The 26,666-nt window shown below is 55.4% G+C and overlaps 10 protein-coding genes across 16 annotated transcripts; 5 read left to right on the plus strand and 5 right to left on the minus strand.

Moving 5' to 3' along the window:
* Window positions 1–1,304: 1,304 nt before the first annotated feature.
* On the minus strand, window positions 1,305–5,632 carry H310_12025 (hypothetical protein). Its single transcript, XM_008878930.1, has 10 exons — window positions 5,197–5,632; window positions 4,928–5,127; window positions 4,674–4,878; window positions 4,203–4,542; window positions 3,941–4,112; window positions 3,843–3,898; window positions 2,676–3,785; window positions 2,408–2,577; window positions 2,210–2,359; window positions 1,305–2,052 (listed from the first exon to the last, which is right to left on the minus strand). The coding sequence occupies exons 1-10, from the start codon at window positions 5,598–5,600 to the stop codon at window positions 1,368–1,370; spliced, it is 3,492 nt and encodes a 1,163-aa protein (XP_008877152.1). The 5' UTR covers window positions 5,601–5,632; the 3' UTR covers window positions 1,305–1,367.
* A 158-nt stretch (window positions 5,633–5,790) lies between these two features.
* Window positions 5,791–9,063, plus strand: H310_12026 (hypothetical protein). Its single transcript, XM_008878931.1, has 13 exons — window positions 5,791–5,877; window positions 5,929–6,158; window positions 6,243–6,398; window positions 6,446–6,548; window positions 6,603–6,802; window positions 6,890–6,948; window positions 6,994–7,522; window positions 7,574–7,786; window positions 7,848–7,931; window positions 7,989–8,122; window positions 8,172–8,323; window positions 8,378–8,525; window positions 8,584–9,063. Exons 1-13 carry the CDS (start codon window positions 5,796–5,798, stop codon window positions 8,978–8,980), a joined length of 2,487 nt encoding a protein of 828 aa, XP_008877153.1. The 5' UTR covers window positions 5,791–5,795; the 3' UTR covers window positions 8,981–9,063.
* Window positions 9,064–9,196: 133 nt separating this feature from the next.
* Window positions 9,197–12,104, plus strand: H310_12027 (hypothetical protein). Its single transcript, XM_008878932.1, has 7 exons — window positions 9,197–9,755; window positions 9,804–9,912; window positions 9,974–10,126; window positions 10,180–10,560; window positions 10,604–10,717; window positions 10,766–11,004; window positions 11,176–12,104. The coding sequence occupies exons 1-7, from the start codon at window positions 9,217–9,219 to the stop codon at window positions 12,068–12,070; spliced, it is 2,430 nt and encodes an 809-aa protein (XP_008877154.1). The 5' UTR covers window positions 9,197–9,216; the 3' UTR covers window positions 12,071–12,104.
* Window positions 11,973–12,743, minus strand: H310_12028. Of its 2 annotated transcripts, none has more exons than XM_008878934.1 (4): window positions 12,580–12,743; window positions 12,469–12,530; window positions 12,223–12,407; window positions 11,973–12,166 (listed from the first exon to the last, which is right to left on the minus strand). In XM_008878934.1, exons 1-4 carry the CDS (start codon window positions 12,719–12,721, stop codon window positions 12,082–12,084), a joined length of 474 nt encoding a protein of 157 aa, XP_008877156.1. In that variant the 5' UTR covers window positions 12,722–12,743; the 3' UTR covers window positions 11,973–12,081. The 2 variants fall into 2 exon arrangements, with proteins under 2 accessions (XP_008877156.1, XP_008877155.1); XM_008878933.1 differs by having other exon boundaries at window positions 11,983–12,166; window positions 12,469–12,554; window positions 12,619–12,739.
* A 168-nt stretch (window positions 12,744–12,911) lies between these two features.
* H310_12029 lies at window positions 12,912–15,379 on the plus strand. 2 transcript variants are annotated; one of them, XM_008878936.1, is made up of 6 exons: window positions 12,912–12,970; window positions 13,020–13,087; window positions 13,138–13,362; window positions 13,431–13,605; window positions 13,654–13,748; window positions 13,804–15,379. In XM_008878936.1, the coding sequence occupies exons 1-6, from the start codon at window positions 12,968–12,970 to the stop codon at window positions 13,850–13,852; spliced, it is 615 nt and encodes a 204-aa protein (XP_008877158.1). In that variant the 5' UTR covers window positions 12,912–12,967; the 3' UTR covers window positions 13,853–15,379. The 2 variants fall into 2 exon arrangements, with proteins under 2 accessions (XP_008877158.1, XP_008877157.1); XM_008878935.1 differs by having other exon boundaries at window positions 13,654–15,379.
* On the minus strand, window positions 13,627–15,866 carry H310_12030 (hypothetical protein). The gene has a single exon (XM_008878937.1). It carries the CDS (start codon window positions 15,559–15,561, stop codon window positions 15,238–15,240), a length of 324 nt encoding a protein of 107 aa, XP_008877159.1. The 5' UTR covers window positions 15,562–15,866; the 3' UTR covers window positions 13,627–15,237.
* Window positions 15,867–15,984: 118 nt separating this feature from the next.
* Window positions 15,985–18,588, plus strand: H310_12031 (hypothetical protein). 4 transcript variants are annotated; one of them, XM_008878941.1, is made up of 8 exons: window positions 15,985–16,575; window positions 16,637–16,815; window positions 16,862–17,442; window positions 17,496–17,575; window positions 17,626–17,673; window positions 17,740–17,838; window positions 17,892–18,223; window positions 18,267–18,588. In XM_008878941.1, exons 1-8 carry the CDS (start codon window positions 16,009–16,011, stop codon window positions 18,454–18,456), a joined length of 2,076 nt encoding a protein of 691 aa, XP_008877163.1. In that variant the 5' UTR covers window positions 15,985–16,008; the 3' UTR covers window positions 18,457–18,588. The 4 variants fall into 4 exon arrangements, with proteins under 4 accessions (XP_008877163.1, XP_008877161.1, XP_008877160.1 ...); XM_008878939.1 differs by having other exon boundaries at window positions 17,496–17,673; XM_008878938.1 differs by having other exon boundaries at window positions 17,892–18,588.
* Window positions 18,589–18,978: 390 nt separating this feature from the next.
* On the minus strand, window positions 18,979–21,033 carry H310_12032. Of its 2 annotated transcripts, none has more exons than XM_008878943.1 (3): window positions 19,660–21,033; window positions 19,528–19,615; window positions 18,979–19,482 (listed from the first exon to the last, which is right to left on the minus strand). In XM_008878943.1, the coding sequence occupies exons 1-3, from the start codon at window positions 20,998–21,000 to the stop codon at window positions 19,112–19,114; spliced, it is 1,800 nt and encodes a 599-aa protein (XP_008877165.1). In that variant the 5' UTR covers window positions 21,001–21,033; the 3' UTR covers window positions 18,979–19,111. The 2 variants fall into 2 exon arrangements, with proteins under 2 accessions (XP_008877165.1, XP_008877164.1); XM_008878942.1 differs by having other exon boundaries at window positions 19,717–21,027.
* A 1,714-nt stretch (window positions 21,034–22,747) lies between these two features.
* H310_12033 (hypothetical protein) lies at window positions 22,748–24,764 on the minus strand. The gene is made up of 3 exons (XM_008878944.1): window positions 23,434–24,764; window positions 23,275–23,368; window positions 22,748–23,216 (listed from the first exon to the last, which is right to left on the minus strand). The coding sequence occupies exons 1-3, from the start codon at window positions 24,433–24,435 to the stop codon at window positions 22,882–22,884; spliced, it is 1,431 nt and encodes a 476-aa protein (XP_008877166.1). The 5' UTR covers window positions 24,436–24,764; the 3' UTR covers window positions 22,748–22,881.
* A 1,507-nt stretch (window positions 24,765–26,271) lies between these two features.
* On the plus strand, window positions 26,272–26,639 carry H310_12034 (hypothetical protein; the record flags this gene model as incomplete). Its single annotated transcript, XM_008878945.1, has 2 exons — window positions 26,272–26,523; window positions 26,580–26,639. 2 exons carry the CDS (start codon window positions 26,272–26,274, stop codon window positions 26,637–26,639), a joined length of 312 nt encoding a protein of 103 aa, XP_008877167.1.
* Between the last annotated feature and the right edge of the window lie 27 nt (window positions 26,640–26,666).

The raw sequence follows: 26,666 nt of genomic DNA on the forward strand, positions 1-26,666 counted from the left end.
ACTTGGTTGCGATGGCGATCGATGTGCTTCAAATTATGTTGGCCACTCAAGGTGCGGTGGCAGTTCCCAGAGCTGCTGTGGCCCCAAGTGCCCCGGCTGCTCAAACGACTGGGGAAGCAGTCGTACGAAACGTTCAGCGGCAACTTGAAGTGCCCCGACACGGATCCAAGCGACGACACATGACCACCACCACGATCCGGTTGACAATTCATGTGTGAGGGGCACTTTGCCGCTGAGTTGACAGCATCTCCAAACGCCATGTGGTTGGCGGCCATGGCGGCGCGATTGCGTCGCTCCAACCAGTTGCAGCTAGACAGGAGCCCTTCCTTCTACATGCCTCGCTAAGAATCGCCAACTCGACCCTAGCTTCCATCAACGTCTTTCTCGTCAAAGAAGTTGCAATTCCAAACGAGAGAAACTGGCAGGGTCGGCCGTTCTTGTTCCTCGGAGGATTTTCCGTATTCTGCCTCGCACGTCGACGCTTGAGCTCGTTCGTGTGGAAGCGTCGCCGTCCAGGTGTCTCGCATTGCTGCCATGGCACATGACGATCCTCAGTGTCGGCGAAGTTACCTGAACCTCGTACGTCCTCCACGGCGTCACCATGGTGTGGACAACCAACAACACTCGCAAGGACGCATCGCGGAGCACCACTACATCCGCCGTTATGACGATGGTGTCGCCAGTCGTGAAGCAGGCGACGGACGACCCGAAAGCCGAGTCCTTCGATCGACTTGGAACTGGCGTGCGAGAGCGGGATCGGAGTTGTCATGTGCCTGCACTTGTGCTTGTGAACATTGACCTGTGGAATGTCGTGGGCTATGCAAGGTCGAAGCAATGGCACACGGTCAGCACCCAACCAACCAATCTTTCGCTGCTGCTACGCTCTGGCGGCATGCACATAGTTCCCACGTCCGCCTGGGTGCACCTTGTCGAGTATTCCACTGACCCAGCGCCGTCGTTGCTGAATGGTCTCGTCACGCCTCGATGGGGCATCTCCTCGTACGTGATGGGCATCCAGTTGTGATGGAGCTATGAAGTGGACGACGGAGTGCCGCAACCGTTGGCATATTCGATGCCGCTCACGTACTGATGCGGCAGGACAGCGCAGCAAATGAAGCGTGCTTGATACGCACCCTGAGGCCTTCGTTGCTCTGCAGTGTCCGTTTCTGACCGAATGGCAATCATTCGTTCACAAGGAGGGAAGAGACATCTCGAGAAAACACGCGAGTGCGCAGCTATCGATGGACTGGCCATCCAGACCAAGCCATGCCTTCATCATGCATGAAATACTCGAAGAAATGTTGTGTCCCTCCTTTGAAAGCAATGGGAGCGTTGCCGAAACAGGTATCATTCAAAGTCGGGCGATGCTACAACTTGTTGTCTGGCATTCGTCGTTGGCCAGTGCCTTCGCAATCGGCGCCACCGACATGGCCGTCATCGTCGTCGTTGTTCGGGATCACTGTGCCTTCCTGCAGCTGCTTCTTTTGCTTGATCTTGTGCAGTGCCATTTGAATCGTCGACTTGGTGATGTGCATGTTTTGAATACGCGACTCAACAACGTCTGCTTCAAAGTCGATCGCGTTCTCGAGCGCGATCTGCGTGTGCGGTTGTGCCAGAATAAAGACAAAGTCGTCCGACCGAAGGACGGAGCTCCGCTTAGGGGCCGTGTACACGTACGGCAGCGTGACACGGCTGGCCGAGTTTCGATACAGCCCGATTGCAATCACGCTTTCGTACGTGAGCAAGTACGTGTAGAGGTCGCCAAACGTCTTCCCAACAAACGAGTCGGGGAGAGGAATTTGACTGACGGAGCTCGACACGGTCATGCTATCGTGCGACCGCTGGTCCATGCACAGCAACTCTTGAGCAAACCGGAGCAACTCGGGGGTAAAGTAGCTCTGGCAGAGCAAACTGTCGAAAAAGTCAGTCGGGACGCCGTACCCGGCCGCGTAGAAGGGCAAGACGACCGTCGCCTTGTTTTCGGTGTGGCGCTTCTTAAATGTCTTCATGTGCTCCTTTCGCTTGCGAGCCAACTTGTGCGTCTCGGCCAGCCTACGCCCAACCCATGTGAGCAAATATGGTCTCTGTCGAACGAAGGCTCGTCGCTGCTCATCGCTGGGCTGTACACAATGCAGTGTTCTCGAGGCCAGCATGTCGCCATGGAAAATACAATGAAACCAGACACAGGCGGCGGCGACAAACAACGTACGAATCGAAAAAGAGACTCATGCGCGCGACGACCGGCCTCGACGTGGACGATCGCGGACTCACGACGGGGAGTTGTCGCCCCCCCATGTGGAGGTTGGCGGCGATGGAAGTCAGCCGCTTTGTCAGTGTCGTGTCCATCACCTTCATCGTGCTACACGGCGAATCGCGTCAAGGAATGATCGGTCCATCCCTCGATCACCTAGACGCAGCCATTTCGACAAACACGGCAAACTCGGTGTTCATGGCGGCGCTGTGTTTTTCCAAGATCTTTTGCACCGTCAGGTACCGAAAGATGACGCGGTTGTCGAGGCTCTCGCCGTCCATCACGCGCTGCCCAGACTTTTCCGCGAGCAGAACGCAGCATTGGGCCTACAACGCGATGAACCATCGTCGACGTGGTTGCAATCGTTTCGAGCCCTTGGACAATTTTGCCTTGCTAGGTGTCGCACGGGCAAATCACGTCCTACCTTCATGATCCCTGCCCTGAAAAACGTTTCCTTGGAGTCGTTGGTCACGCGCATGAGGTACACGCCGTCGTAGTGCCTCGCCACCTCGTACGCGACGTCGATCGCTTCGTTGCTTGTCGAGACAAACACAATCGGTCGGTAGTGCTTGCTGCCGTCCGTGTAATGCGCCAAACGCAGCGGCTTGATGAATGTTTCAATGGGGACGTCAATCAAGTCGGACACGACAATGATGTGGTCGCGGATGGGTTTTGTCGCGGGAGAAGAAGCGCCGGCACTGTCGACTGGACCGCTGTCGTATGGCCCCCTGTCAGGTTGGTCGGGCTGGTCGCTCGCAACAGCGACAATGCACACGTCGTCGCGTCTGCGGCTTAGTGGGATGCGCGTACTCACGAGGCGTGAATTCGCCTGGAGTAAATCGTACGGCTGAGCGTAGCGCGGCTGGCGAGTCGTTGCCGACGAAGCGTTGGGCTGGGCCGCGTTGTTGCCCCGCCGAACCCACGCGTTGTAATAGTCGGGACAGCTCACGAGCTGCGCGACGTTCCGACTCTCGCACAGCACGTACAGCGTGTGGTGGGACCGTAAGACGTAATTCGCCCCTGGATTGACGAAAGTATGCTGGGGGGCGACGCATCCCAGGGGCCACGGTTGAGGCATCTGGGGGGCCTGCTTGGGCTTGTGCAGCTTTGCTCGTGGCGATCGCTTGAGGGGGTGGCGCAGCTCCTCGGACAGAAACTTGGTACTGATGTCTTTCAGCACGTTCGACAGCGACGGCCGCGTGTACCCCGTGGGGTCTGCGACAAACGTTTTCGACTGCGACGCGCCTTCATGCACGCCGACCAGAATGACCTCGCCGTCGAAAATGTCGTACAGCATGTCCGCGGCTTTGGTAAAGCTCAAGTCGACCAAGTAGGATGGTGTAGTCGTCGTATAAATCTCCATCGTGCTGCCTTCCACGTACTCGCGCTTCCACTCGACATTTGACAATGTGTCGGGCAAGACCGTCGACCGGAATAAATTGCACACAAGGGTCGATAGCCCCGGACAGAGGCAGTTTTTGGCCAGGAGACTCAGTTTGTGCTGGTCGATGCACAAGATATGGTGGAGCTCGTTCTAGACAAAGCAAACGGATGAAGCGATCGCACACACAAACACTTGTGGCCGCCCTACATGCGTGATGAAGTCGGTGTAGGACGGACAGATGACCTGCATGAAAATTTGGAGATCTGTTTCAAGGATGAGAATTTTCAAGACCATGCTGCCCGCACCAGGATTGTAGTTTTCGAGCACGAGTGACCGCAGGACAGTGTGAGCATCCTCGGCCACCGAGTCGTTCGAGTTTTTGTCGGCAAGGATGAAGGCGGCTTGCGCCGTGTCGACCGCGACACGATGGAGGTCTTCGTCGTTTAAGATCGATCCCTTGATAAACTTCACTTTGTTCTACATCGACCTTCATCAGCGCGGGCATTTGACGGGACGATTGTGTGGCAGTGGGGACGCCTCCGCCCTTGGTACAATGCGTGTCTGTACCTGGAGAAGGGGGTTGACGAGGAGCGCGCGCACTTCTTCGCTCGGTTCGGCCGGGGCCATGATGATGCATGGAATGTTGTTGATCGAAGCAGCTCCATTCGGGCCGCATACGATGCGATCGGGATGGTAAAATTCGGTGAAAAAATCCAGGAGGACGCTCGCGTTCGAAACGTGGCCGAGGAGAAGTACGTGGGGGCGGTTCGGGTCTGGTATGTAGGTCTTTCGGAACGGCGACTGCATCGCCAGCAACGCGACCAAACGATTGACTTCTTGCGGCAACAAGACGAGCGAACCCATGATCATGGCGCACGTGACGAATTTCCCAAGCGTCGTCGCTGGTCTACATCACGCAAGTCACATGTCAATGGCCTCGAACTGCGCACAGACAGGTCCGTCGAATGCACCACAACATGGACAACTGGCACCCATATCACGAGGATCATCCAGTCGCGACAAAACCAGTCGACGTACGCAATGTCGCCGTAACCCACAGTCGAAATCGTGACCATGATGAAGTAGAACGAGTCGCCCAACGTCACATTGCGGTCAACTGTCTCGCCGTTCGGTAGCACGATCGGGTCGCGGTACGAGTTCTCCACGAGTTGAAATAAACACGCAGAAATGAACACAATGCTTGTGACGAGAAGGCCAAGCGACAGGAGTTGCTGCTGGATCGCTGAAACACGTGCGCGGCTGAGACGGCATTTGCACAAGTGGTCGGGTACCTGTGATTTGCTTGGTGGCGCTGTGGCGCGACATTTGAATTGCCTTCATGATGCGCAAGACGCGAACAAAGCGCAAAAAGGCAAATTTCGGACGCTGTCCTGTCGGATTTGTCGACGAGTCGCGGGTGACGTAGTCGTAGATGGTGGGCGCGACGGCTAGAAGGTCGATGATGGCGCTGAACGTGAACGGGAACAACAGCCTGCGCGCAACACCACACACGGCGATGAGTTATGAAGCACGTGTAAGAAAGTAAGGGTACTTCACGCACCGATTTTTAGCGCAGTATAAGCGCAAGCAGTAGTCGGTGGCAAAGATGACTCCAAATGACAGGTCCACCTCTGGCACGACAACGTCGTCATGGTAGCTTTGAACGACGCAGACTGCACACGCGACAAGCGACACGAGGGTTTGGAACATATCCCACGCGTACCCACTGTCAGACGTCTCGAGCTTGATGCGGACGCGCGTGCGAAGCGAGAATCCTTTCGGGATACCATGAAACAAATCCCAATGCTCGTTGCCAAGGAGGATGTTACTCAGCCGGGACCGCTCCGTTAACTTTTGTCGGTCGCTCACGAACACCTTTCCGTCATTCTTGTAATATCGCAACGGCGATGCCCTCGCCTGTCGCGACGGTGCGACCATCTTCGTCGTGATCGGGGGAAGCGCCATGTTGTCGCGACGTTTCCCGCAAAAGAATCGCCTTGGTGGATTTTCTTAAATGAAAGATGCAAATTTCCTCGGTAGTGAATAAATACTTGATCACTGCTACTAGTATCGCCAACAGAAAAAAATGAATCCTTTATTTCTCGTTCCAAATTCTTCAAGTACTAGTAACGCATACGTACTTCAGAACGATCTTTGTGGATGTTCACTGAGGAAAAAGGCGCGCGGATGAGGCTGATGCGATGGAAGCTAGCGGCGCGCAAGACGACTGCAGTGCCTTCCCGTAAGAGAACCCTTCACCAGTCCATAAGGATAAGACATAACGATGGCACAGATGAGGAACTGCCCAAGATATCCGTTCAGGCGGCACGGTTGCTGATGGACCTCGTTGGGTACTTGGACAAGCTGTATTGGCACGAAGAATGCTTGTACGACACAAAGGGGACCATGTCACCCAAAGTCGAAGAGCTATTCATGGCATTCCAACAACTCACAACGTCGACGGCTACGTTCACTAACTTAGCCATGTACCCTCCCCATGTCATTGCAACTACGATCAAGAAGGTGGCGTGACAATATTCTGTGAAGCCCACCTGGACTTCCAGTCACACCACGTGTGCACACTAAGAATGGAACCGATATGTGTAGATATTGCAACGATACCAACCTTTACTGACTTACACACGGTCCCATGCCCTCATGATCGAAGCCAAACTTACTCCGGACTCGATTGCAGCCCACTTGAGCAAGATCCGTGGCACCAATCGCGATGTCTTGCGTGTATTGCTCTGTCATTGGAAGCGCGTACGTCATGTACAGTCTTCAGTCAAGTCAATTTCAACAATATGCAGATTTCCGAGCACAAGCACATGAAGGGAGATGCGTCTCGACTGGCCCAAAGCGTGGGCGTGTTGACCGTGCGACCTACAGAAGATCTGCAAACACTAGGCCAGCGTGCGTAAACCCCTTCTTTGCTGCTATGCAGTCGTTGAGTCTAACAAACTATAGGAGCTGTCCTGAAAGCGAGGATACGGATCGCACGAGAGCTCATTCGCGGCGCCAAGTCGTGGCCGTACGGGGCCGCGGCGATACCGAATGTCCCCACGAAGATTTCATCCGCTGACTGGACGTCGGAAGGTTTCAACTACGCCATAAAACTGGTGTGGTATCCCGAGGATGGTGTGACGTATGACGAAGATCGCCTTCGGGTACGAACGCGGGAGCGCAACAGCATTGACATTGCAATGGCCTTGGAGTCGCCAACGAACAATTCCTTGAGCGAAGCGCGATGGTAGGCGCAATTGACACCCCACTGCGCGATCCACTCTATTGCGATGCACCCAACAAAGCCAAAGTATGTGTTTGGCTTGATTGGACCCTTTGCATTGACGCTGCGTAGAGCTCGCGTCGCGGTGCATCTCAAGAAAGCCAAAGCGCTCGATAAAATTGTGGTGAAGTTGCAGTCCAAAGCACAATTGCACGTTGTTCATGTCCAAATCCTGGCCAACATGCCAGTGGGCGATGGCGTTCCGGTAGCAGATAATGTTGTGTCGCCGCCCGATCGCGTCGACGTCGTGGAGCCTGTGGATATCCCACCAGTGGAGGAGATCTCAGAGAAACCTGGACATATTCCGATTGTTGAGCCCATTCCAGCGACCACGCTGCTTCGTGCCGACCGCTTCAAGGACCAAGCATCGATGGAAGCCGAGGATGTTCTATGCATGCAACTATTTCCAGAAGCAGCACCGGTCGTCATGGCAGCGTCGTTTTCAACCCAAACCAACCACGTTGTGTGCGTCGACGCGATCATGCAGACGGATGGAATGGCCGACACAGAGCAGCACAACGAAGTGTCTGCCCAAACGGAACCTCTTGATCACAGCGACGTCGTCATCGACATGGTGCCTCGCGTTCGCCGGGTCATCGAGGTACGGACGAGCTGCAAGAGCGATGGAGCTTAGAATTTAATACATATGTAGGTCCTGGAAACGACGACTGCATCCGTGGCCGACTGCTCAACCAACGAAACGATTCGTGCAATGCATCAAGCGCAAGTTCAAGTCCTGCACATGCTGGAGTCCATTGTGAAGAACGCCACTCCCGTGGCAAAGACGTCCTCGGCGACATTTAATCGTGATGACACGGAGCTGTTGGAATACCGGCACGCGCTGGACGCCCATTTGAAGTCCAAGGTTTGAAGGAATACTCGTCCATGCAATCATGCAATGACGTGCTCAATCAGTTTTCCAATAGGCAACGGTGCTCGAAGCCGAGGTTCTGGCCGCGCAGGAACTGCTACGTATGCACAAAGCGCAAACTACCCAACAAATGGAAAGTGTACGTGCCAAGGATGGTGTTGATGGTTGTAAATTCACAAGGATCCCATACGTGCAGTGGCAAGTGGAGGCAGTAACTCTTCGCATGGTGGCACTCGAGGCCGAGAGGCAATCCATGGAACTGCGCGAGGAGCTGCGATCCACGCGCAGCGAGTTGGCATGCCAATTGGCAATGTTGTCACATCTCAAGCGGTAGACTGTAGAGTGCCATATCAGTTGTTGGAACTTCTGTGGGGCATAGGGACAATGCGGCGCTGCAGGAGAAGCTTCTGCTGGTCGAGACCAAAGCAGAATGCCTTGAACGAGATACCACAGACCAGAAAGCACAACTAGTGCATTTGCAAGATGTGGCGGCCAAGGCGCAATTGCGTGTCGAAGCATACAAGGCGATAGGTACGTCCTTCTTCGCCAGGAAACACTTAACCGATGACCAAACGTCATGAACAGCACCAAGTTTCGATCAGGCAGACAAAATGGCGCGGAATGAAGCGACCTCTCAACCAGACGCAACACCGAAGCCATCGTCCGTCGACGTGTTGATTCAACTGAAGGAAGAAATGAGCCAGCGGCTACAAACTCAAATCGACTACACCAAGTACGACTAGCAATTTCTATCTTATATGCATAGTGACGAGCTGAGCGAACGCTGTTAGAGCCACGATTGACGCCATGGACAAGCAAGATCCAACAAGCGTTCACTTGATCGACCAGCAGCGCCAACTCTCGACGCTCGTGACAGGGCTTGTGAACGGCGACAAGACTGGATCGACGGCTTCCCAACAAGCGATGGAGATATCCCGCGAGAAATTGAACCATCTATCGGACGCCATGTCGTTTCCCCGGGCACACCGAGCAGCTTTCGACTCGCACCAACGGCACGTTGCACGTCCGCCACTGTCTACAACGACACGACAGTGGATATCGCAAATCTACGCTCAAGCGGCCCCTCCAAGAATGTCCAAGGCAAACCCAGACTCATTGAACGCGGCGCGACTGTCGCTGCAAAATTTTCACCATGTCGTGGGCTACACATCCATCCCGAACGCATAACAAGAATCGATGGCAGAGCTCCATCTTCTAGGCGCCATGCCTACAGAGGCTGTAATTGAATGTCAGTTGCACTGACGCTCTCATATGATCTGTGCGTGGAAGTGCATGCTCCTTCGCATCCGCCAAGGTGCCGCTGTGCGTCGTTGGTGTGGATTTGGATTCGATATCACACTATTTTTGGTGAATGCCCTGCATTTTCACTATTTCTGCACAATCCAGTGCTGGAAAATTTAACAATGGACGAGGACCACACCCGGAAGCGGAAGCTGCCGCCTGGGCTGGCACCTCCATCACGCGGAGTTGAAGACGTTCTTGCTTCTTCTGGTAGCGGGAAACCTCCTCCATTGTTCTCCATTGGCGTGGCGAAGAAGTCCAGGTTTGATCGGGAGAAAGAGCTTCGTGAACAGCGACAACGCGAAGCCGACGAGGAAACCAAAAAAGCGTATGCGTCGTTCGTGGCGTCGTTTGACCAAGACGACAGCGCACCTGCATTTGTGCCTTCAGAAGGACACCATGCCGCGTCGTCCAAACCCCGACCGTTCTCCGCCACACCACCGCCACTGGCACGACCGCATCAAGGTCCACCGCGGCAATCGTTTCCTCCGCCGTTGGTATCGCGCCCTCCACCGAAAACTCAACCCACAGCTTCGAGGGATGCACCAGCTAAGGCACCTGCGCCGTTTGCCTTTTCCTTGGACGACGATGACGTTCCAGAAGTCGCCCCGAAGCGAAAAGTCAGGGAAATGGACCGGTTCCTCGAGGAAATTAAAGATAGGTATGCCAACGCTCTCTGCATCATGTCTTTCCAAAAGGTACCTCGTAGCGGCTTTGAACCCGTGGCATCCTCTCCATACGACACCGGGGGCGACGAAGACAGCACCAACTTATACGTGAACAACCTTGCGCCATCGGTCACGGAAGCGCAGCTCCGCGTACGCCCACCATGTTGATCTTCGTCTTTAGGTCCTGATCAAGCGACCTCAATTATTGTAGGCGCTGTTTGGTGCCCACGGCCCCATTTACTCGATTAAAGTCATGTGGCCACGCAGCGACGAAGAGCGCGCTCGCGGCCGGAATTGCGGCTTTGTGTGCTTTTGCAAGCGGCTGCATGCAGACTCGGCTCGCATTCACCTGAACGAGACAAAGGTAGTAGTCATTCGACTCGGTTCCCTGAATTCACAAACAACACATGCTTGTAGCTGGAAGGATTTGAAATCTCCGTCGGGTGGGGAAAGGGGGTCAAGATGGACCCCACTGCCGTGGCGGCCCTCCTTGGCCCCACCCTTTCAGTCCCTCCTCGTGCACACGGTGCACCACCTGGCCCGCCACCGGCATTCCTGCGACCCCCACCCTCCGGTCCACCCCCCGTCTTTATGCGGCCTCCACCTCCTGGTCAGTTGCCCCCACCCCGACCGTTCCCCCCTGGACTTGGCGCTCCTCCTCGACCAACTCTCGGTCCACCACGGCCACTACTTACGCCTCCGCGACCGATCTTGTCCTCACCGCCCCCGACCGTGATTGTGGAACCGCCCGCAGACAAGGAACAAATGGCGCTCATCAACTACGTCGCTCGCTGTGTGGTTCGTTTTCGTCGTTTGTACCAATCGTCGACGTTGTCATTAGAGCAAAGATGGCCCTCAGTTCGAAGATCTCATGCGGCGGTCGCAGCTTGACCCCAAGTACGACTTTCTTCGAGCGCCGCCAACGTCGAGCCTGAACATTTACTACAAATGGAAGGTACCCGACTCCATGTGTCTTTTCGAGGATATGAAGCCACGTGGGTAGGTGTACTCGTTGCAGATGGGCGACACCGACACAACGTGGAGGACAATGGGGTTCCAAATGGTGCCCAACGGTCCAATGTGGATCCCGCCCCCGAATCCGGACGGCGATCCCAGCACGTTGACCGACGCGTCGGCAAGCATGTCCCAGACCACGCCCTCCCACCAACATCCGCGCAGCCCCAAGAAGAACCCTGTCATCATGACAGGGCAGCAGTTGGCTGCGTTCAAAGACAAGGAAAAGTACGTTGGATGACGCCTGCACGACGGTTGCATGTGACGATTTGTTTTGCCTTTTTTGTTTGGAGGGTGGCCAAGTGTGCCTGTGGATGTTTTTATTCGGGTGTTGAGATGGCAGCATGTCCCATGGCAAATGGAGGATGCACGTGGCATGGCTCATGTCGTCGGATGTAGGGGCCAGCGCGCCAAGTTTGAACTGTCGCGCCGCGAGTACGACACGTTGTGTTCGTACTTGGAGGAAGTTACGATCGATCGGCAATCGGTGTGCGACGTGATGGCGTTTGCACTCGACCATTCCGAGTGTGCCGTCGACATTGCGACTTCCATTCTCAAGTACTTTCGCGTCGACGTGCCAGGTGGCCCGAATGGCGTGCAGCCGTATCTCGCGTACGTCGCGCGGCTGTTTGTTGTGTCGGATATCTTGCACAACTCGAGCGCGCCACTCAAGAACGCATCGTTGTATCGGACGCAGTTTGAAGAGTTTTTGCCAGAGATTATGGACTCGCTCAACGTTGTGTCGCACGCGATCGTCGGGCGCATGTCGTTCAATGCGATGCGGGATAAAGTTCTGGCCGTCCTCCATGCGTGGAGCCAGTGGAGTTTGTTTCCACCGGCATACCTCATTGGCCTCAATGCGACGTTTCTCCAAAAGGCGCGCCCGGCGAGGGCCACAAGCCAAGACCAGGACACCCCCGACGACGTGCCGATGGCGACCGTCCGAGCAGCGATCGATGCCGACACGTTGAATCTCAACGACGAACGATTGAAGCGCAAATGCCGCCACGCCGGCCTCGTCTCGAGTGGCACCAGGGACGACATGTTCCGACGGCTGTACATGCTCAAGAAGTTTACGTCAGTGGGCGAAGGGACTCCTGACGGCGTGAAGGAGACGCCCGCGGTGGACGAAGACGTGGACGGTGAACCCATGGAAGGCGCCGACGATGACGACGACATCGACGGTGTCCCACTAGACGATGATTTCGACATTGATGGAGTGCCTCTAGATGATGATGACGATGTAGTTGGGGACGAGGACGTAGATGGGGAACCGATGGAGGTCGAGACGTAAATGGCAATGCATTACGGCGACATTTGCTTGGTCACGATTTGGAGGAGGTTCTCGCGGGTGGTCGTGTCCATGGGGGATGACCGGGACGTCAAGAGGCTGGTCGAGAAGTATTAGTGAATCATGTAGTCGATGAATGGCATTGAAGGGCTCACCTTTGCAGTGCCACGAGCTTAGCGAGATACTCGTTGCGTTCGTGGAGGAGACCAAGCTTGACTGTGTGCACATGTTGCTCCCTTGCGTGGCAGATCGCATGGAGCTTCTTCAGTTGCTTTGTCTTGTCGATGGCGCTGGCCATCTCGCTATTGGTATCGGCGTGGCCGCCAATGTCGCGCAGGATCTAAAGCGTTGGAGTTGCTTCATTGTAATGAAACATCATCGACCCCATTGCAACGACCTACCTCATCGACGTATTTCCACAGCTCGTCTCGGTAGTGGAGAACTTGGTCTACGGTGGACGGCACTGGGGACGCGTGGGGCCGTTTATCTATTCAACGCAACGTTGACCGTACGTGGTTGTGCATGCCATGGGGACGTTGGATGTGACTCACGGGGCGCAACTCCCTCCCTTTGAGTCTTTGCAGGCGGCGGTGGCGGAAGTGCTTGGTGCTCCAGAGACATCGACCGGTGGAACTCGACAAACCCACCCGCCATCGTGAAGCACCGCCGAATCTCTCAGTTTCACTTCCACATGTCGGGAACGTTACAGGTTGTACTACTACTAGTATTCGCTGAGTACTAGTTGCGTTAAGTACGAGGCCAATGCAAGAAAGTGCGTATTTGATTTGAACGTTTTATCCGGATGTTATCCAGCGTTTCCGTGCTGATCTATCATTTGTGAAAGGTTTCTCCCTTTGCTTGCATTCAGGCCGCAAACTCAATCCATCGGCCGACCGTATCATGGTGGGGCATGCTTGCGGCTGTGTAGATGGAAGGTCATGCGAGTGTGTAGAGCATCTTGTCGTACAACGGAGCTGCGATCATTGCTATGGCTGGCAAGAACTGCGTCGCGATTGCCAGGTATTGTGGCTTTGAAAGTCAAGCTGCATGGTTTCAACTTGTGTATCCAGCGACACGCGGTTGGGCGTGCAAGGACAAACGATTGCGACGGATTTTCAAAAGGTGTTTCGCCTCAATGACAAGACGTTCTTGGGGCTCGCGGGTTTGGCCACAGACGTCCAGAGTGTCTCGCAGTTGCTACGATTCAAACTGAACATGTACAAGATGCGCGAAGAACGCGACATGAAAGCGAAGACGCTGAGCGCGATGATCTCCAACATGATGTATGAAAAGCGGTACGTTACGCCTGGAATGCTGCGATGGCATCGTTCATGGACGTATGCCCTTCTTGCCGTCGTTGTAGCTTTGGGCCGTGGTTCGTGGAACCGATTGTCGCGGGCTTGACGGACGACAACCAGCCGTTCCTAAGCAGCATGGACTGCTTGGGGTGCGAAATGTTCACCAAGGACTATGTGTGCGCAGGCACAATGGAGGAAGCACTGCACGGCATGTGTGAATCCCTCTTTCGTCCCGACTTGGTGCGATCGACTACACGTTTCTCCACAATTTCTCACACATGCATTTAGGAGCCAGAGGACTTGTTTGAGACGATTTCACAGTGCTTGCTGTCGGCGTGCAACCGAGATGCGTTGGCAGGCTGGGGTGGTGTCGTCTACATTTTGTAAGGTGGAAGGACTTCGAGATTGGTGCTGACTCGTGGGCATGCCCACGTATAGGACTCCCCAAGGCGTGACAACCAAAGTTCTCAAGACGCGCAAGGATTAGAGTCCATGCCCCCGACGCGCGCATGACCACATCCATCGGAGTCATGGAACTTGAATTGAATTCTTGACGTCGACCTTGCTTGACTCGATTGCATCCGACCGTATGCCCATGTGTATTTTCACTTCCATGAGAAAGTCTTCAGTCGTGGGGAGGCATGATCGTTGTGACTGCAGCATGCACAAGCGACAGGCTGCACCGTCAATGATGGCTTAGCGCCGTGCTGAAATCGAGTTGGTTTCACTTTCGGCATGCCATGCTCTCACTCCTAACTTCTTCGGCGGCGGCGATGGTCGCAGGTGCGCACAGTTGCTAGGTCACCAGTCTTTTGCTTCTTCGCGCAATGCACACCCGTCGCAGCGACAAAAAGCTGGCGTGGCTAGGTAATTCTTGACGATCGTTGCGCTCGGTCAACAGAGACAGATTGTCCACAACCGACCACGATCTGCGAAAGCCCGTCGTCGTGCGGACATGCGGGAGCTAGCCGTTCCCGACCCAACTCGGACTGGCCAGCATGTCCAGTCAGTCATGTGTGACTGTCAAGCTCGTCATCCGTGGGACGAAATCCAATGCTCCGACGCTCGCCACCACGATCAAAATCAGTGGAGAGCAGTGCCAAGACAGCCATGAGTGGTCCTCCAACGATACCTCGGGTCTTCGAGAGTCGATGGCGAAATTTGGACCAGTGAAGCAACCCAGACGCTGCTTCGAGTCCCCCCGATGAAGGGTCACGAGCGGGGGCTTCTCGACGGTGGCAGGGCGCGCGGCCAACAAACAGCCACGTCGTGGGTCGCGCCAGACGACATGAATCAATTCCAAGTGACCGCGGAAGCATGTCCACGACGTCGTCGGCAGCACCAAACCCGCACACAGAGCAGTCGCCCCGGCGTTATAGTGGGTGTGGTACGACAAAAAGGTGGAGCGTATCGAGGTCAAGGTTGTACTTCTTCCACGTTGTTACACCAGGTCAACAAGTCCCTCCAGTTGTCAAGACGAATGGGCCGTGTTTAGCTTACCCGCCTTCGTAGTTCAGACTGCCGCCGTGGCAGATCCAGATGTACCATCGAGCACGCAGGTCGTACCCGAGTGGACAAGCCTACATCAAGGAATTGAAACGAAGGGCTAGCAACAGTCTCAGTAGATTGGCCGGTGCATGGGAACGTGTTGTAGAGCCGCTGAAGGTGGTCCACGTAGCCTCACCAGACGACGGGGCTAAAGTCTGTGGTGGTCGCAGGAAACGTCGACTCCTTGGGGCAGGCGTGATCGGTCCAAAGCACCTCGGAGACGTAACCCTTTAAGGACATGCACACGAGGTTGGCTCAAACGCGGCACGTCATGAACAAAGCTACGGGGTGGAACAAGACGTGAATGGGGAGCGGCACCAATGTTCACGCCAGGTAATGCCATTGATTCACCGCCAGTCGGACTGAAAACGAGTGAGGTATTGGCGACTGGCGGGTAGTCGCAGTGCTCACGCGTATTTTAAGCTCCTTGCAGCCAAACAGTCGTCCAACCCGATTGTCCACAACAAACCTTGACGAGTACTGTTGGCCATGGAGCACTTTTGGCCATGGTGCACTGTGCTCGAAATTGTACGGACAGCCACAGCCGAATGGAATGTAGATTGCGATCACACGGCTGCCCGAGGTGCGACCCACGTGGGTATTGCACTGCACGGGGTCAAAGTCTTGCATCGGCACGTTGGCTGTCATGCTTATTGCAAGTGACACGAGCGCAGCCTCTCCCGCACGGACGTGGTCGAACGAGACTACTTCATGACTACTTCATGGCCGTGTGCGGTGGCGAAGGCACTGGAATTGCGGAGGACAGTGCACACATCGCGCCGCGCCGCGACGTGGTGCGTGCCACACGAGATGCCTCACGGTCGCTCCATGGTGCGCTTAGCTGCGAGTGAGTTGATCCTGCGAGCGCAACAAGGACACTTGGGTACAAGTAGTTGACGACGCTCGGCCTCCGTTGACAGAACGCTTGAAACAATTCGAGCAATTTCCACAGGAACGACAACACTAAATTTTACAGACAATACATGAACAACACTCTGATAAAAATCATTGGGCAAAATCTGTGGCGAACTAGCGCTTGATTGGTTAGAAAAACTATTTTCTCGTCTCGGACTTCTGGAAACCGGCAACGACACCATGCGGCTGAACCGGCAGCTCACGCTTTGTTTGGCAGCAGCGCTCTACGCGGTGTGTGTGCTCTCGATCATCCTCCCTGATGAGACGGACAGCATCAGCACCACCGGAAGCTCCACCGCTGTAAGTCCGACTGCATCTTCGCCGTTGGAGCCGTCACCGGACAAGGCACCTCCTCCAGCTCCACTCTCTCAGAGCCTTGTTGGAAGCACACGAGCGATCCCGGCCGCGGCGACAACTGTCGTCATTGAAACAGACATTGCTGAAAACATTGCAGAACTCGACGTGGACCTCCTTGACCAAAGTCATTCGTCCAAAGAAGTCCAAGATAGTGACGGTGGGCAGCGACAGAATTACGCGTCCAAGGACTCTGGCGCAACCGTGCTGGATCATGCACCTGGCACAAAAGGGTCTGTAAATCTTCTCGTGCCGGACAAGGACCGGTACATGCTCATTCCATGCGCAAGCGAGAAGAAGTGGGTCGTCGTCTCCCTTTCCGAAGACATTCACGCCGACGCGATCGCAATCGCCAACTACGAGAAGTTCAGTTCTCCAACGCGCGATTTTCTGGTCGGTCAACTCCTCCATCCATCATCGGTCGCCATATGTAGTGTTTATGGTGGCATCGTAGGTACTCGGCAGCATCAACTACCCCAGCGACACGTGGGTCGTTCTGGGCAACTTCACGGCCTCTCACCGGAACGGCGAGCAGCTCTTTGAATTCCACGAAAGCCACCACGTCCGCTACATCAAGCTGCGCATGATGTCGCATTACGGATCGGAATATTACTGCACGATGAGTCAAATCCGGTACATTCGATCTCGACTCGTTCCTCGTACCAGTGGGTTCGTCCAGGGTGTTTGGCCGAACGTTCACGCAAGTGATCTCGCAGTTGGAGAAAACGATCGAAGCAGAGGCTCAGTCCCCTTCGCCGTCGCCCGCCGTCCCTCTTGTCCCCTCTAGCACAACACCGACCGACTCGAACTTACTGTGCCCTTTTCCTGCGCCAGAAAGTCCCATCTCGTTCTTTCTGCACGCCACGACGTTTGAGAGCGCCACTATCGAGGTCAATGACACGTGTGTTTCCCCAAGTCCTGCGGACGCCGCGAACGGAACCACAGAACGGAATGGGATCGGTATGCCTGGCACATCTGGGTCGATCATCCGTGGTGCTGTCGCGGGGGAGAGTGTGGCTTCCTCGAACTCGAGTGAGGCTGGCACGACGACTAGTTTGACGGTGCCGCCTCCGTTGTCGTCGCCTTCAGCAGGGCAAGGCGGCGCCAATCCCTCCAGGACTGACTCTGCCAAGTCTTGGGAGAGTCCCACCGATAGCACGAAAGGTGCATCGGACGAAACCAAAGCGACGCCTCCAACCGCCATCCCAGCCATAAACAATGGTGGCCTGGATAACTTTTACATTCGCATGTCCAAGAAGTGTACGAACTTTGAGAATTCGTGATGCCGTTGCTTGACTTGTCGCGTGCTCTAGTGCAAGTGCTCGAGACCAACGTGTCGCAGCTCGAGAAGGTCCTTCACGACTTGCATCGCAACCACGCCATCTCGTTGCAGGCTTGTCAAGGGGCAATGGATGCATGCCGTATTCACATTCTGTGCTGTAGAATTGTGCAGCCAACGCCAATGCTGCAGCCGAGGCTCTGGCCACACTGGTATGTTGCTCGTGGTGCGCTCGGTTGCTGCAACGTGCGGTGGTGAAGTGACGTACGAGTGTGTAGAAATCGCAGTTTGGACTCAACATGTCCGCGCAAGCCAACCACACAAACGACTTGGTCCACCAGCTCGTTGCTCTGCATGAAGTCAACAAAGCGTTGCAGGTCCGCTGGTCTGTGCATCATATTTTTTTGGTCAACGTCGACGCCACGTATAGGAGCAAGTCGAGCAGCTGTGGGATGTGATCCGAACGATGAAGGCTGGGATCATGGCGGCGCTGCTGTTGTCCGCCATCCTGCTCGTGTTTTCCATTTGCCGGTGGGTGTTTCGGTGTTTGACGGCCTGCCACCGCCGTGCGGCGCGGCGTGAGTGGTTTCGACGACTCGATGTTGCCGATACGAGTGAAATCACAAGTCCCCACGACGAGGACACCGTGGACGACGATTTCAACCCGCTCACTCAGACCATGCACCACCGCGTCGACCGCACGATTCGCTTTGGGTCGTCCTTTGACGACGGTGCCATCCAGCGCAACACCATGTACCGCCGGTACGTTGTGTGGTCAGCGCTCGGTTGATGATGTGTGGTACAGAATTGTCAATGGGTTCCGGCAGCACCACGTACTTACGAAGCGACGGTACGTCATTCGAGGCGGCGCCCGACCGACCACGATCAACACGGCGATGGCCACGATGTCGCCAGGAACGCGACGGCGCTCCATCGCGGTGCTTTTCAAATCGAGGGACGACCACTCGAAGGACTCTTCGTCCGACGATGGGTAGATCGATCTCTTGCCGCCTCCTACCAAGTATACGCCCACGAACGCGCAGTCCACGAGCCCTTCACTTGGGGAGTCGGCGTGAGAGTACATTCCTTTCCTTAATTTATGTGCCGCGTTTGGCATTTTGACACGATGGCTTGCGATGAAGACATGGATCGGTTGGAGCCACATCCGCTCAGGAGGTTCCGCGATGGATACGGTTGTCGGGGACGTCGAGGTTTGAGGGAGTTGACCCATTGCATGGCACCGCTCGTCGAATGGCTGTCGCCAGTGCCAACCTCGTCCTGCTCTCTCTCACAAAAATGGTGTGGAATGTGACGGTGTTTGTCGGACAACCAACGCGGACAACATGCGCCATTGCCATCGTCGGTTGGCATCCGTTTTTGTGGGGCACGGTGGTTCACACAGTCAAGAGTGGAGGGTACGCCCCGTTTGCAAGCCAAGACCACGTTGTTTGGTTGCATGTATGGCAATGTCTCGACGAAATGCCAAGGACGGCACCATCCCCCTGAGATGTACTCCACGGTGAACCAATCTCTTCAGTTAGTCGATGGAGCTCGTTGGCCCCATGCATTCGGCGTCCCGAGGTTGGACCAGCGTCGAGAAGAGGCTGGTGTCAAAAGGGTCATATCTACGGAGGACGTGGTGGTCGAGGATTACATGATCCACGGTGAGTTCTTCGCTCCTGCTGCGTACTGCACTACAGCACTCCCTGTATGGCTTTGGTTTGCCACGAGCCTGCCCACGGCCAGCTTCTTGCTTGAGGTACATTCCCCTGCGGTCGAGAGGGCGTGCTGTGCGACGAATTGTTTTCGGTTTGCTCGGGACGTCGTGTGGCCTCGATGGTATCCTTTCAAGTCGATTTGGGACACGAGGCTGACGCACACCACTTCGACGAGGGTCTTTGTGACGTCGTAGCCGCACACAAAGCAGTCGGTCGGCGTTTGGTCGATCGTGGCTTGTGCTTGGAACGTGCTGGGGTGCCATCGAAAGACTTGGTACATCGACCCCCCCATGCATGCCACATCTAGTGAAGGCTGTCAGAAGGAGCGTCCAGTCGGTCGCAGCGCACCCCCTTTCACTGCACAAAGCCACTGCCGAATGTACCCCTTGGTATCCGTGGGTGTCGTCAACGGTGGCGGACACAGGACGGCATGCACCTATTCCAGAATCAAATCATCATCATGCAACAGTTCGATGGCACCGTCGCGTTGGCCGAGCCCGGTAACAGTGCACGTTGGGGTGGTTGCCGCCAACCGACCTTTTGCTGCGACAGCGAATGCCAAATCCTCCGGCACGAGAAGAAGCTCACGCATCGAGAAAAGAGTCGTCGACTCATATACGACCCCGCGGACAAGACGTACGGCGTGCCACAGACCGTGACCAAGTAAACAAGAATAGCCAATTCAATGTTCATGGACACCAAGCGGTGGTCGGGAGCGTCAGAGGCCGGAGTGCTGTCGAGGGCAAAGAGCCACGTGTACACGTTGATGAGTGATGGCCACAGCCCTTGCAAATACGTGAGGAACCCCCCGACAAAGTAGACCATCACGGCCACTTGAGTCGAGTCCACGGGCGTCGTGAGGGCCGCCCAACCCCACCGCTTCCGGACAGCGTTGTGCATCACCAACGTGCCATACGCACACCAAACGAGCCGCCCCAAGTACACCATCGCAAGCGCAAAGTACCAGAGGCTCTGGGTTTGACACACGCGTAGGCAAGCTTGGCCCATATACTCTGATGTGGCGCAAATGTCGGCGACGAACGCCAGGCAAACGTATGGGTTGGACATGACCAAGGGCGATGGTTCGCCAACGATGACTTCGTATCTCGTGACCGCGCCGAGGGATGCCTGGTGTGGCTGCAAGGGAAAGTGCGCAAGGTTAGCGCACAAATGGCCGACGTGTCGGTAGTACGACTGGATGGCCAGACCAAGAATCGTCAGGCTGAGCATCGCTCGGTAGAGGAATTTAAAGGCGAGCCACCATGGCGACAGCTTGTCCGGGATGAAGAGGTAGTACACGGTGAAGCTCGCGCCGCCCATGTGCCTGTTCAACTCGTTCCCAGGGTGAACCCACAACGCGTTTATTGACGACGGCGCGACAATAAAGTTCAAGCGCCATGCGCGGCCGACGGTCGACGCCGACGAGTTTCCACACACGCAGTCCAACACGGCGCTGTTGGCATCGGGCGTGAAGTATGCGGCCCCCAAGATGCTGTTGAGGAGGGTCGCGGGGTCGGCACAGTCGGACGGCGACACGACTGTGCGCATGACATCGACGACGCGGTCGCTGTCGTAGAAATACCCCACGTTGCCTGGGAGGGTCGTGGCGTTGTAAAGAACTTGAAACTGAGCCACATATTGCTGGGCAAGTGCGTGGGTCAACGTGGGGGCAAGGGGGAATGGCGGTTGGTCAGTCCGATGGACGGTAGCCAGGGGCGACACCTCCGTCATGTACACGAGAAACGGCATGCACACGAGGTTGACAAGGTAGAAACAGCTAAGCCACGCCGACCGATGCGTGATCGCCACGGGGACTATCATGCCGATGGAATCCGAGTGAAAACGTGGGGGGCGACCGGCTATGTTTAGCGGACAGACAATGCGGTTTCCAAACCCAGCATTCGAATGACTTCACTTGACATCACACAGTCTCGCTTTCGAGAATATCACGAGAGCTGCCGTCCTGATTGAATATGCATGACACGCAGTGGCAGGGCGACATTTGTGGCGTCGAGCCACGAAATCGCCTGACACATCGTCAAGGCCGAGATGGTTCCACCTCGGCGCAAGCGTCCGTGAGCAGGGGCATGCGTCGTCCAGTGCTCGAAGACTGCGCCATCCATACCAAAGGAAACGGATATGGTGCAAGCTGACCCGACCATCGTACTCGCATGACATGAATCGCCATGGCAAGTCTCTTCAGCGCGTTTGACAGCGTCCTCGTTGTACATTTTCTTGAACGAGGTGTCTCCATCTACCGCAACTTCGGGCCATCGCCACTCATCTCGTTCATGTCGGCTGCTCGTCGGGCCACGGTATGGTGTCAATGTAGTGTTGGTCGACCTTTTGTGCAATCAAACAACAAAATGTATCATCACGACTACCAGAACAACGTGGATGTGCTGCTGTCGTCACTGGCCACCAACACGACGCAGTGCATGGATCGTCGAGTCATGCGACGTTCCCCGCGATATGCTGACTGCCTTGGCCCCTTTTTTTCATCGCGTCGACAGCCACAAATCTCTCGCGTCTTCTCGCAGATCAACGACATGAACATCTACTTTTTAAAGAGATTTTTGTCTGTCTTGTTGTCTTCAGATGATGTGGCTCTCGAGTGGCTCGCTGCTCGTTGTCGATTCGATCCTTCATCGCCGCTGCCGCACGGCCACCGTTTATGTTCGACTGGTTGCGGTCGTGACGTTGGCGTCGTACATGTTTGGCGTAGTGTTGCTGCTACAGGTGTTCGTGGTCGATGTGTACGTCCTCGCTCTATTTGATTCGTATTCCAGGGACGACCGCCCATCAGGCAGCAACCAGTCGATCGACTGCTCTTTCGTCGATGGGCGTCGTCTCCATGTGCAGCCTTTATCCTGGGTTTGCAACTCTCGCGTCGACGGCGACGTGTATCACGGTCATTTCATTTCGGCGACTGAGCACCGGGGTGTGCTCCACGGAGAACATCACGCTGTTCAAGGAGAGGTACAAGGCAGTGCTTGACGGACGCATCGTCCTTGACCACCTACCATTGCTTGGAATGTCGAAGTTGCCTACCTAGGTCGACCAAAGCAAAATGGAGTACAATGGCATCATGCATCGGTTGGCGCTGTGGCATGGCCGCTTCGAACGAACCGTCAATGGCAAGTCATCGTTTTTGTGTTTCGACCGGAGCCAACCGTCCGCCTGCAAGACGATTGCGCTCCATCCGTTTACACGAATTTGCTGTGGCGGGTCAGCTTACCACTTCTTTCAGCTTTAGCCCACAGCACGATCTACCAAAGAGGCACGGACTGCTACTTGTTTGGGCACAACAAGGCTGTCCCTCTGGTGGAAGTGTCCCGCATGAATTTGGTGTCCCAGGTCGACATGTACCAAGTTAAGCACACAGCCACCAGCCGCAAGACGAGTTATCCCCAAAAGAACACAGGTCCGCCTACGATGGCCACCACGAGCGCGGTTGAGTGGGGCGTCTTACGTATCCGCTGCGATGCCGTAGATGGCGTGTGTCCGTAACATGACGACTGGGTGCCGACAAGTCTCCATGGTTGGCATGACGTAGCCCAGGCCAAGTCGCACGAGTGATTAGTTTGCATTACACTGGCGTTGAGCGAGGAATGCCAGGGGCCGTCGAACGGCATTCGGTTCTGTTGTGTGCATTCCGTGACGTCGAAGCTCTGTCAAGGACGAGATATCACGACTCCACAGCTACGCTACCCACGGCGACCCATCGACACCGCGCCGCAGGATAATGGACGGCGTGCCGCCAATGTCACGCCTTCCGCTAAACACGATGCGGCCGACAGCACAAGTCGTCGAGTGGTCGGTGGTATGCTCGACAGCGTTGTTGTGGGGGACAACTCGTGCTAGCGGTGGCAAATTGATGTGGGACACCAAACTCACCCGGGTGATTTCAACCAGGGCGTTGCTCGAGTTGTACCCAAACACGTAGCAGTCCGTGCCTCGTTGGTTGATCGTGCGGTTGACTTGAGCGGTGGAGTACAAGTTAAAGAGGCGGTAGGCCGACCCGCCGTAGCAGACGCCTACAAACGTCATGAAGAACGTGATGTTGTGGGTCCATCGAATGTGTGCTCAACGTACCGTCGGTGACGCGTCCATCGTGGCAAAACCACAACGACAAGCGCTGCTTGTAGTCGTTAAAGTTAAACCTGCTCTCTTCGTAGTGGTGCGGCCCCTACACCGTTGACCAGATCGACGTCAACGTCGACACGGCCATAGGATGCTGCGTCCGAGACAAACCTCGACAACGATTCGATGGTGTGGACCCGACGACGTGAGGCTGGAACTGGCACGTCGGACGCGCTGGACTGTAACTCGAGCGGCCGACGTCGCACAAACCGTCGAGTACCCAAACGCGACTGGCACAATGCACATGGTGATGGAAAAGATTGCGAGCGAAAAGGTGCAGTCGATGGTGGCGACGGCCCCGGTCGTCGGGTCCGTGGTGGCAAGCGCCCCAAACATGTACGTGTACATTTCGACAGCTGCCGGAATCAACCCTTGGACATACACGGCGACGGGGCCCATCGTGAACGACGCCATCGTCAAGTACATGACGTCGACGGGTTGAAACTTTCTGAGCTTGAACGTGCTGCAGCACAGCCACACGTTCAGGAGCAGGAGGCCCGCGGCTGAAAACCACATCATTCGGCCAAAACTGAGCAGCCCCAACATAAACTTGTACCAGGTTGAGAGCTGCGACACCCGGAGGCAGGCCAGACCAACGTATTCGGCGCTTGCCCAAATGTCGACGATGAAGAAGGCACACACAAACGGGTTGGCCACGACTAAACTTGTCGGCTCGCCGACGAGGATGTCAAACCGCACCGCCGTCGACGTGACGTGCATATCGTAACGTTTCAGCGCGTCTGCCAGGTGCTTGACATGGCAGTAGTACCGTGTTGCGACGAGAAACAGCATGTATACACCCATGAGGACTCGACAGGCCAGCTTGACTTGCAACAGCGTCGGTGTGCCGTAGCTCGGGATGTACAAGTAGAAGAGCGTCGAGTCCGCGTTGAGCCACGCAATGGACGTGCTCATAGAGATGGAGCCAAACAGCGTGATGTTCCAGCGCCTGGCTGGTGCTGCTGCCCTTGTGGTCGTGAGGCTGGAGCATGTGGCGGTAACAAGGTCCGCTTGAATCTCCTGGAAAGTACATGGACCCTTGAATGTGCTGCACGAGTGCACGTTCACTTGGGCAGCGCTCATCGTGGCGCGGTAGTTGCGACCGAACGACATCGACGCGGTTGGTCGCGTCGTTGGCGTACGGTGTTGTGATGCTCGAGTCGTTGTATAGGGACTCGAAAAGAGTGTGGTCGATGTGGGTATAGTTCGCGCACGACGCTAGCGCTGCAAAGGCAGGAGCCACCCGAAATTTGGAGCGGTGGAACGGAATCACTTCGTACAAGTACACTTCAAACGGCAACACCAACAGGTTCAACACAAACATGCCGCTGGCAAGTATCGACTTGAGGTTGTACTGAACTCGGGGGAGCGTCTTTGCCGGCATCGCACGTCCAGCCTCAATTCTGTTCAGGCCATTGTGCAGACGACCACGCTAAGAATAGCCAAAATCGCGGAGATTCTCTGGATCGATGCCAGCCATACCTGCCACACAAGCCCTCAAACGCCGTATTTGATGTTACAAGGGTGACATGAGGGCCACATATGTCCAATCTCCTAAAATAGCCCAACGTAAGCATGCAAGTCCGTGCATATCGACCAGTCGTACAATGTCGCAGTGGATGGATGATGATAGCCGCACTACTGGTAGCGCCCCCTCGTCAGCGCACAGCCACCATCAAAGTGGATTGAATGATTGGGACACTGTTAAAGCTCCATTGCTCCATTCGTCTCAGATGCTCATACTGTATGCCTTCACACAACGCTCGTGTAGTTCAAGTTTGTTCGCTCCCCATTGCGAAGACGGGTGGTGGTCGGGTTGATGCGTAGGTTGCATGCGAAAGTGGGGGACGTAAGCGACTTCCACACTCATGGCACCACGAACAAACACTTAATGAAAGGGCTCCAGCTCATGGAGGGGAGACGACGCCCCGTCCACCAACGAAATTGCGCCGTGCGGGATGGCAAGTAGAAATGGATCGTTTCAATGGCACCGTCGAAACTGACCACCACCTTCAACACACGAACGACATCATTGCACGCACGCGCCAGCACCCATGATCTGAATGAAGGTTTCGTTGGGGCATTCCTTCATTCCCTCGGAATGTTCCATCCTCGGTCGTTCGTGGGTGCCGTCGAACTTCAGCTCCTCCTTGGGCGGCACTTCCCTTTTCCTGTGTGTCCATACGCTCTGGAGGCAGTTACGTCGTCGTTGCATCAAGTGAAACCGACTATTCCAAGTCTCACCAAATTGCGTTCATGTTTTCGTTCTGGTCTGAAAATTCAACAAGGATAATTGTATTGATTGCACCGACGGAACATACTCGTCGATGGTGAGACATTCCGGACAGGTAGGGCATCTTGAGTTGTTTTACCCTTTCAAAGCACCAACACTCTGGTTCCTCTGAGCACCCTTGAGCCAATCGGAGGCCGCAGCGTGGGTTTTCCAGCATTATGATTGGTGGAATAACTTGAAGTTTCTCTCTCGCTTGGGGTTGCCCATGGGAGCGCAACGTCGACAAGATCGACTCGTTCAGAGGAAAGGTCAGCATCATTTGTTCAATTGCCCACGTCGACATGAAGCCCTTCGCTCCACTTATCTCGCTGCACTCGCGCCAACGTCGGTGTGCTCCCTCCGCGACAGACGATGGTTTGGTGAAGCCCTCCCGTGCCAGGCGACCACCCCCCGGTACAATTAAGTCCCAGATAAGCCGACTCGACCTTTTCTAACTGCTTCCCAACGCAGGAGCATATCCACGAGCTCGTGGACAACATCGCGATCAATATTGTGTTTAAAGTTCCCGTCTCGACAACATTCGAATGCAGCGTGAAATGCACATACAAAGTCGCATCAGTGAAGGCCATGGACGGAAAGGATTCTACTCTCGGAGCATACAGCATTCCCGCGAGTGAGCCGTCGGGTCATCCAACATTTTCGGTATTGCCTCGACCATGGATGCCGCCTTGTCCAACGCGTTGTGCCCTGCCGACGCATATGAAGTCTACTTGGTCCCAATCATCAACATCGACGGGTACCTTCGCACGAACGGCGATCAATGCCAACGCCAAAGTGCCAACGGCGTCGATTTAACCCGCAACTGGCCATCCCCGTACTGGAATTATGACAATTCATCTTCCGGCAGCAAAAAGACCGGGATCCTTCAGATCGAACCGCAACGACTGCATGGCTCAAGAGCGAAGGCAGTGCGCAGATCGATACTGTCGTGAATATCCACTCGAACGCAACTGTGGTGTTGTAGCTGTACGGAGACAGCCAAGACCCTCTGTCTGACGACTACAAGAGGCGCTTCGTAGCGTGAGCTAAGACGTGATCGGCTCGCTGGGCG

This window comes from Aphanomyces invadans (assembly GCF_000520115.1).
Source record: "Aphanomyces invadans strain NJM9701 unplaced genomic scaffold supercont1.35, whole genome shotgun sequence".
NCBI lineage: Eukaryota > Oomycota > Saprolegniomycetes > Saprolegniales > Verrucalvaceae > Aphanomyces > Aphanomyces invadans.

Bases quoted from the DNA above. Each gene is read 5' to 3' on its own strand.
- H310_12025 (XM_008878930.1), bottom strand. From the start codon at position 5,600: ATGGCGCTTCCCCCGATCACGACGAAGATGGTCGCACCGTCGCGACAG. The intron at 3,786-3,842 runs GTAGGGCGGCCA...TGCTTTGTCTAG, and splicing joins ACACCGACTTCATCACGCAT to AACGAGCTCCACCATATCTT. The intron at 2,053-2,209 runs GTACGTTGTTTG...GGTTGGGCGTAG, and splicing joins ATGAGTCTCTTTTTCGATTC to GCTGGCCGAGACGCACAAGT.
- H310_12026 (XM_008878931.1), top strand. From the start codon at position 5,796: ATGTTCACTGAGGAAAAAGGCGCGCGGATGAGGCTGATGCGATGGAAG. The intron at 5,878-5,928 runs GTAAGAGAACCC...ACGATGGCACAG, and splicing joins GACGACTGCAGTGCCTTCCC to ATGAGGAACTGCCCAAGATA. The intron at 8,324-8,377 runs GTACGTCCTTCT...CGTCATGAACAG, and splicing joins CGAAGCATACAAGGCGATAG to CACCAAGTTTCGATCAGGCA.
- H310_12027 (XM_008878932.1), top strand. From the start codon at position 9,217: ATGGACGAGGACCACACCCGGAAGCGGAAGCTGCCGCCTGGGCTGGCA. The intron at 9,756-9,803 runs GTATGCCAACGC...GGTACCTCGTAG, and splicing joins CTCGAGGAAATTAAAGATAG to CGGCTTTGAACCCGTGGCAT. The intron at 10,561-10,603 runs GTTCGTTTTCGT...CGTTGTCATTAG, and splicing joins ACTACGTCGCTCGCTGTGTG to AGCAAAGATGGCCCTCAGTT.
- H310_12028 (XM_008878934.1), bottom strand. From the start codon at position 12,721: ATGGCGGGTGGGTTTGTCGAGTTCCACCGGTCGATGTCTCTGGAGCAC. The intron at 12,531-12,579 runs GTACGGTCAACG...ACGCGTCCCCAG, and splicing joins CCCATGGCATGCACAACCAC to TGCCGTCCACCGTAGACCAA. The intron at 12,167-12,222 runs GTGAGCCCTTCA...CTTCTCGACCAG, and splicing joins AAGCTCGTGGCACTGCAAAG to CCTCTTGACGTCCCGGTCAT.
- H310_12029 (XM_008878936.1), top strand. The intron at 13,606-13,653 runs GTGCGATCGACT...ACATGCATTTAG, and splicing joins CCCTCTTTCGTCCCGACTTG to GAGCCAGAGGACTTGTTTGA. The intron at 13,749-13,803 runs GTAAGGTGGAAG...GCCCACGTATAG, and splicing joins GGTGGTGTCGTCTACATTTT to GACTCCCCAAGGCGTGACAA.
- H310_12030 (XM_008878937.1), bottom strand. From the start codon at position 15,561: ATGACAGCCAACGTGCCGATGCAAGACTTTGACCCCGTGCAGTGCAAT.
- H310_12031 (XM_008878941.1), top strand. From the start codon at position 16,009: ATGCGGCTGAACCGGCAGCTCACGCTTTGTTTGGCAGCAGCGCTCTAC. The intron at 17,443-17,495 runs GTACGAACTTTG...CGCGTGCTCTAG, and splicing joins CATTCGCATGTCCAAGAAGT to TGCAAGTGCTCGAGACCAAC. The intron at 17,576-17,625 runs GCTTGTCAAGGG...TCTGTGCTGTAG, and splicing joins ACCACGCCATCTCGTTGCAG to AATTGTGCAGCCAACGCCAA.
- H310_12032 (XM_008878943.1), bottom strand. From the start codon at position 21,000: ATGATAGTCCCCGTGGCGATCACGCATCGGTCGGCGTGGCTTAGCTGT. The intron at 19,616-19,659 runs GTGCCATCGAAC...ATTCTGGAATAG, and splicing joins CGGGCTCGGCCAACGCGACG to GTGCATGCCGTCCTGTGTCC. The intron at 19,483-19,527 runs GTGCGCTGCGAC...AGCCTTCACTAG, and splicing joins GCTTTGTGCAGTGAAAGGGG to ATGTGGCATGCATGGGGGGG.
- H310_12033 (XM_008878944.1), bottom strand. From the start codon at position 24,435: ATGTCGTTCGGTCGCAACTACCGCGCCACGATGAGCGCTGCCCAAGTG. The intron at 23,369-23,433 runs GTTTGTCTCGGA...TCAACGGTGTAG, and splicing joins ACCATCGAATCGTTGTCGAG to GGGCCGCACCACTACGAAGA. The intron at 23,217-23,274 runs GTACGTTGAGCA...TGACGTTTGTAG, and splicing joins CGATGGACGCGTCACCGACG to GCGTCTGCTACGGCGGGTCG.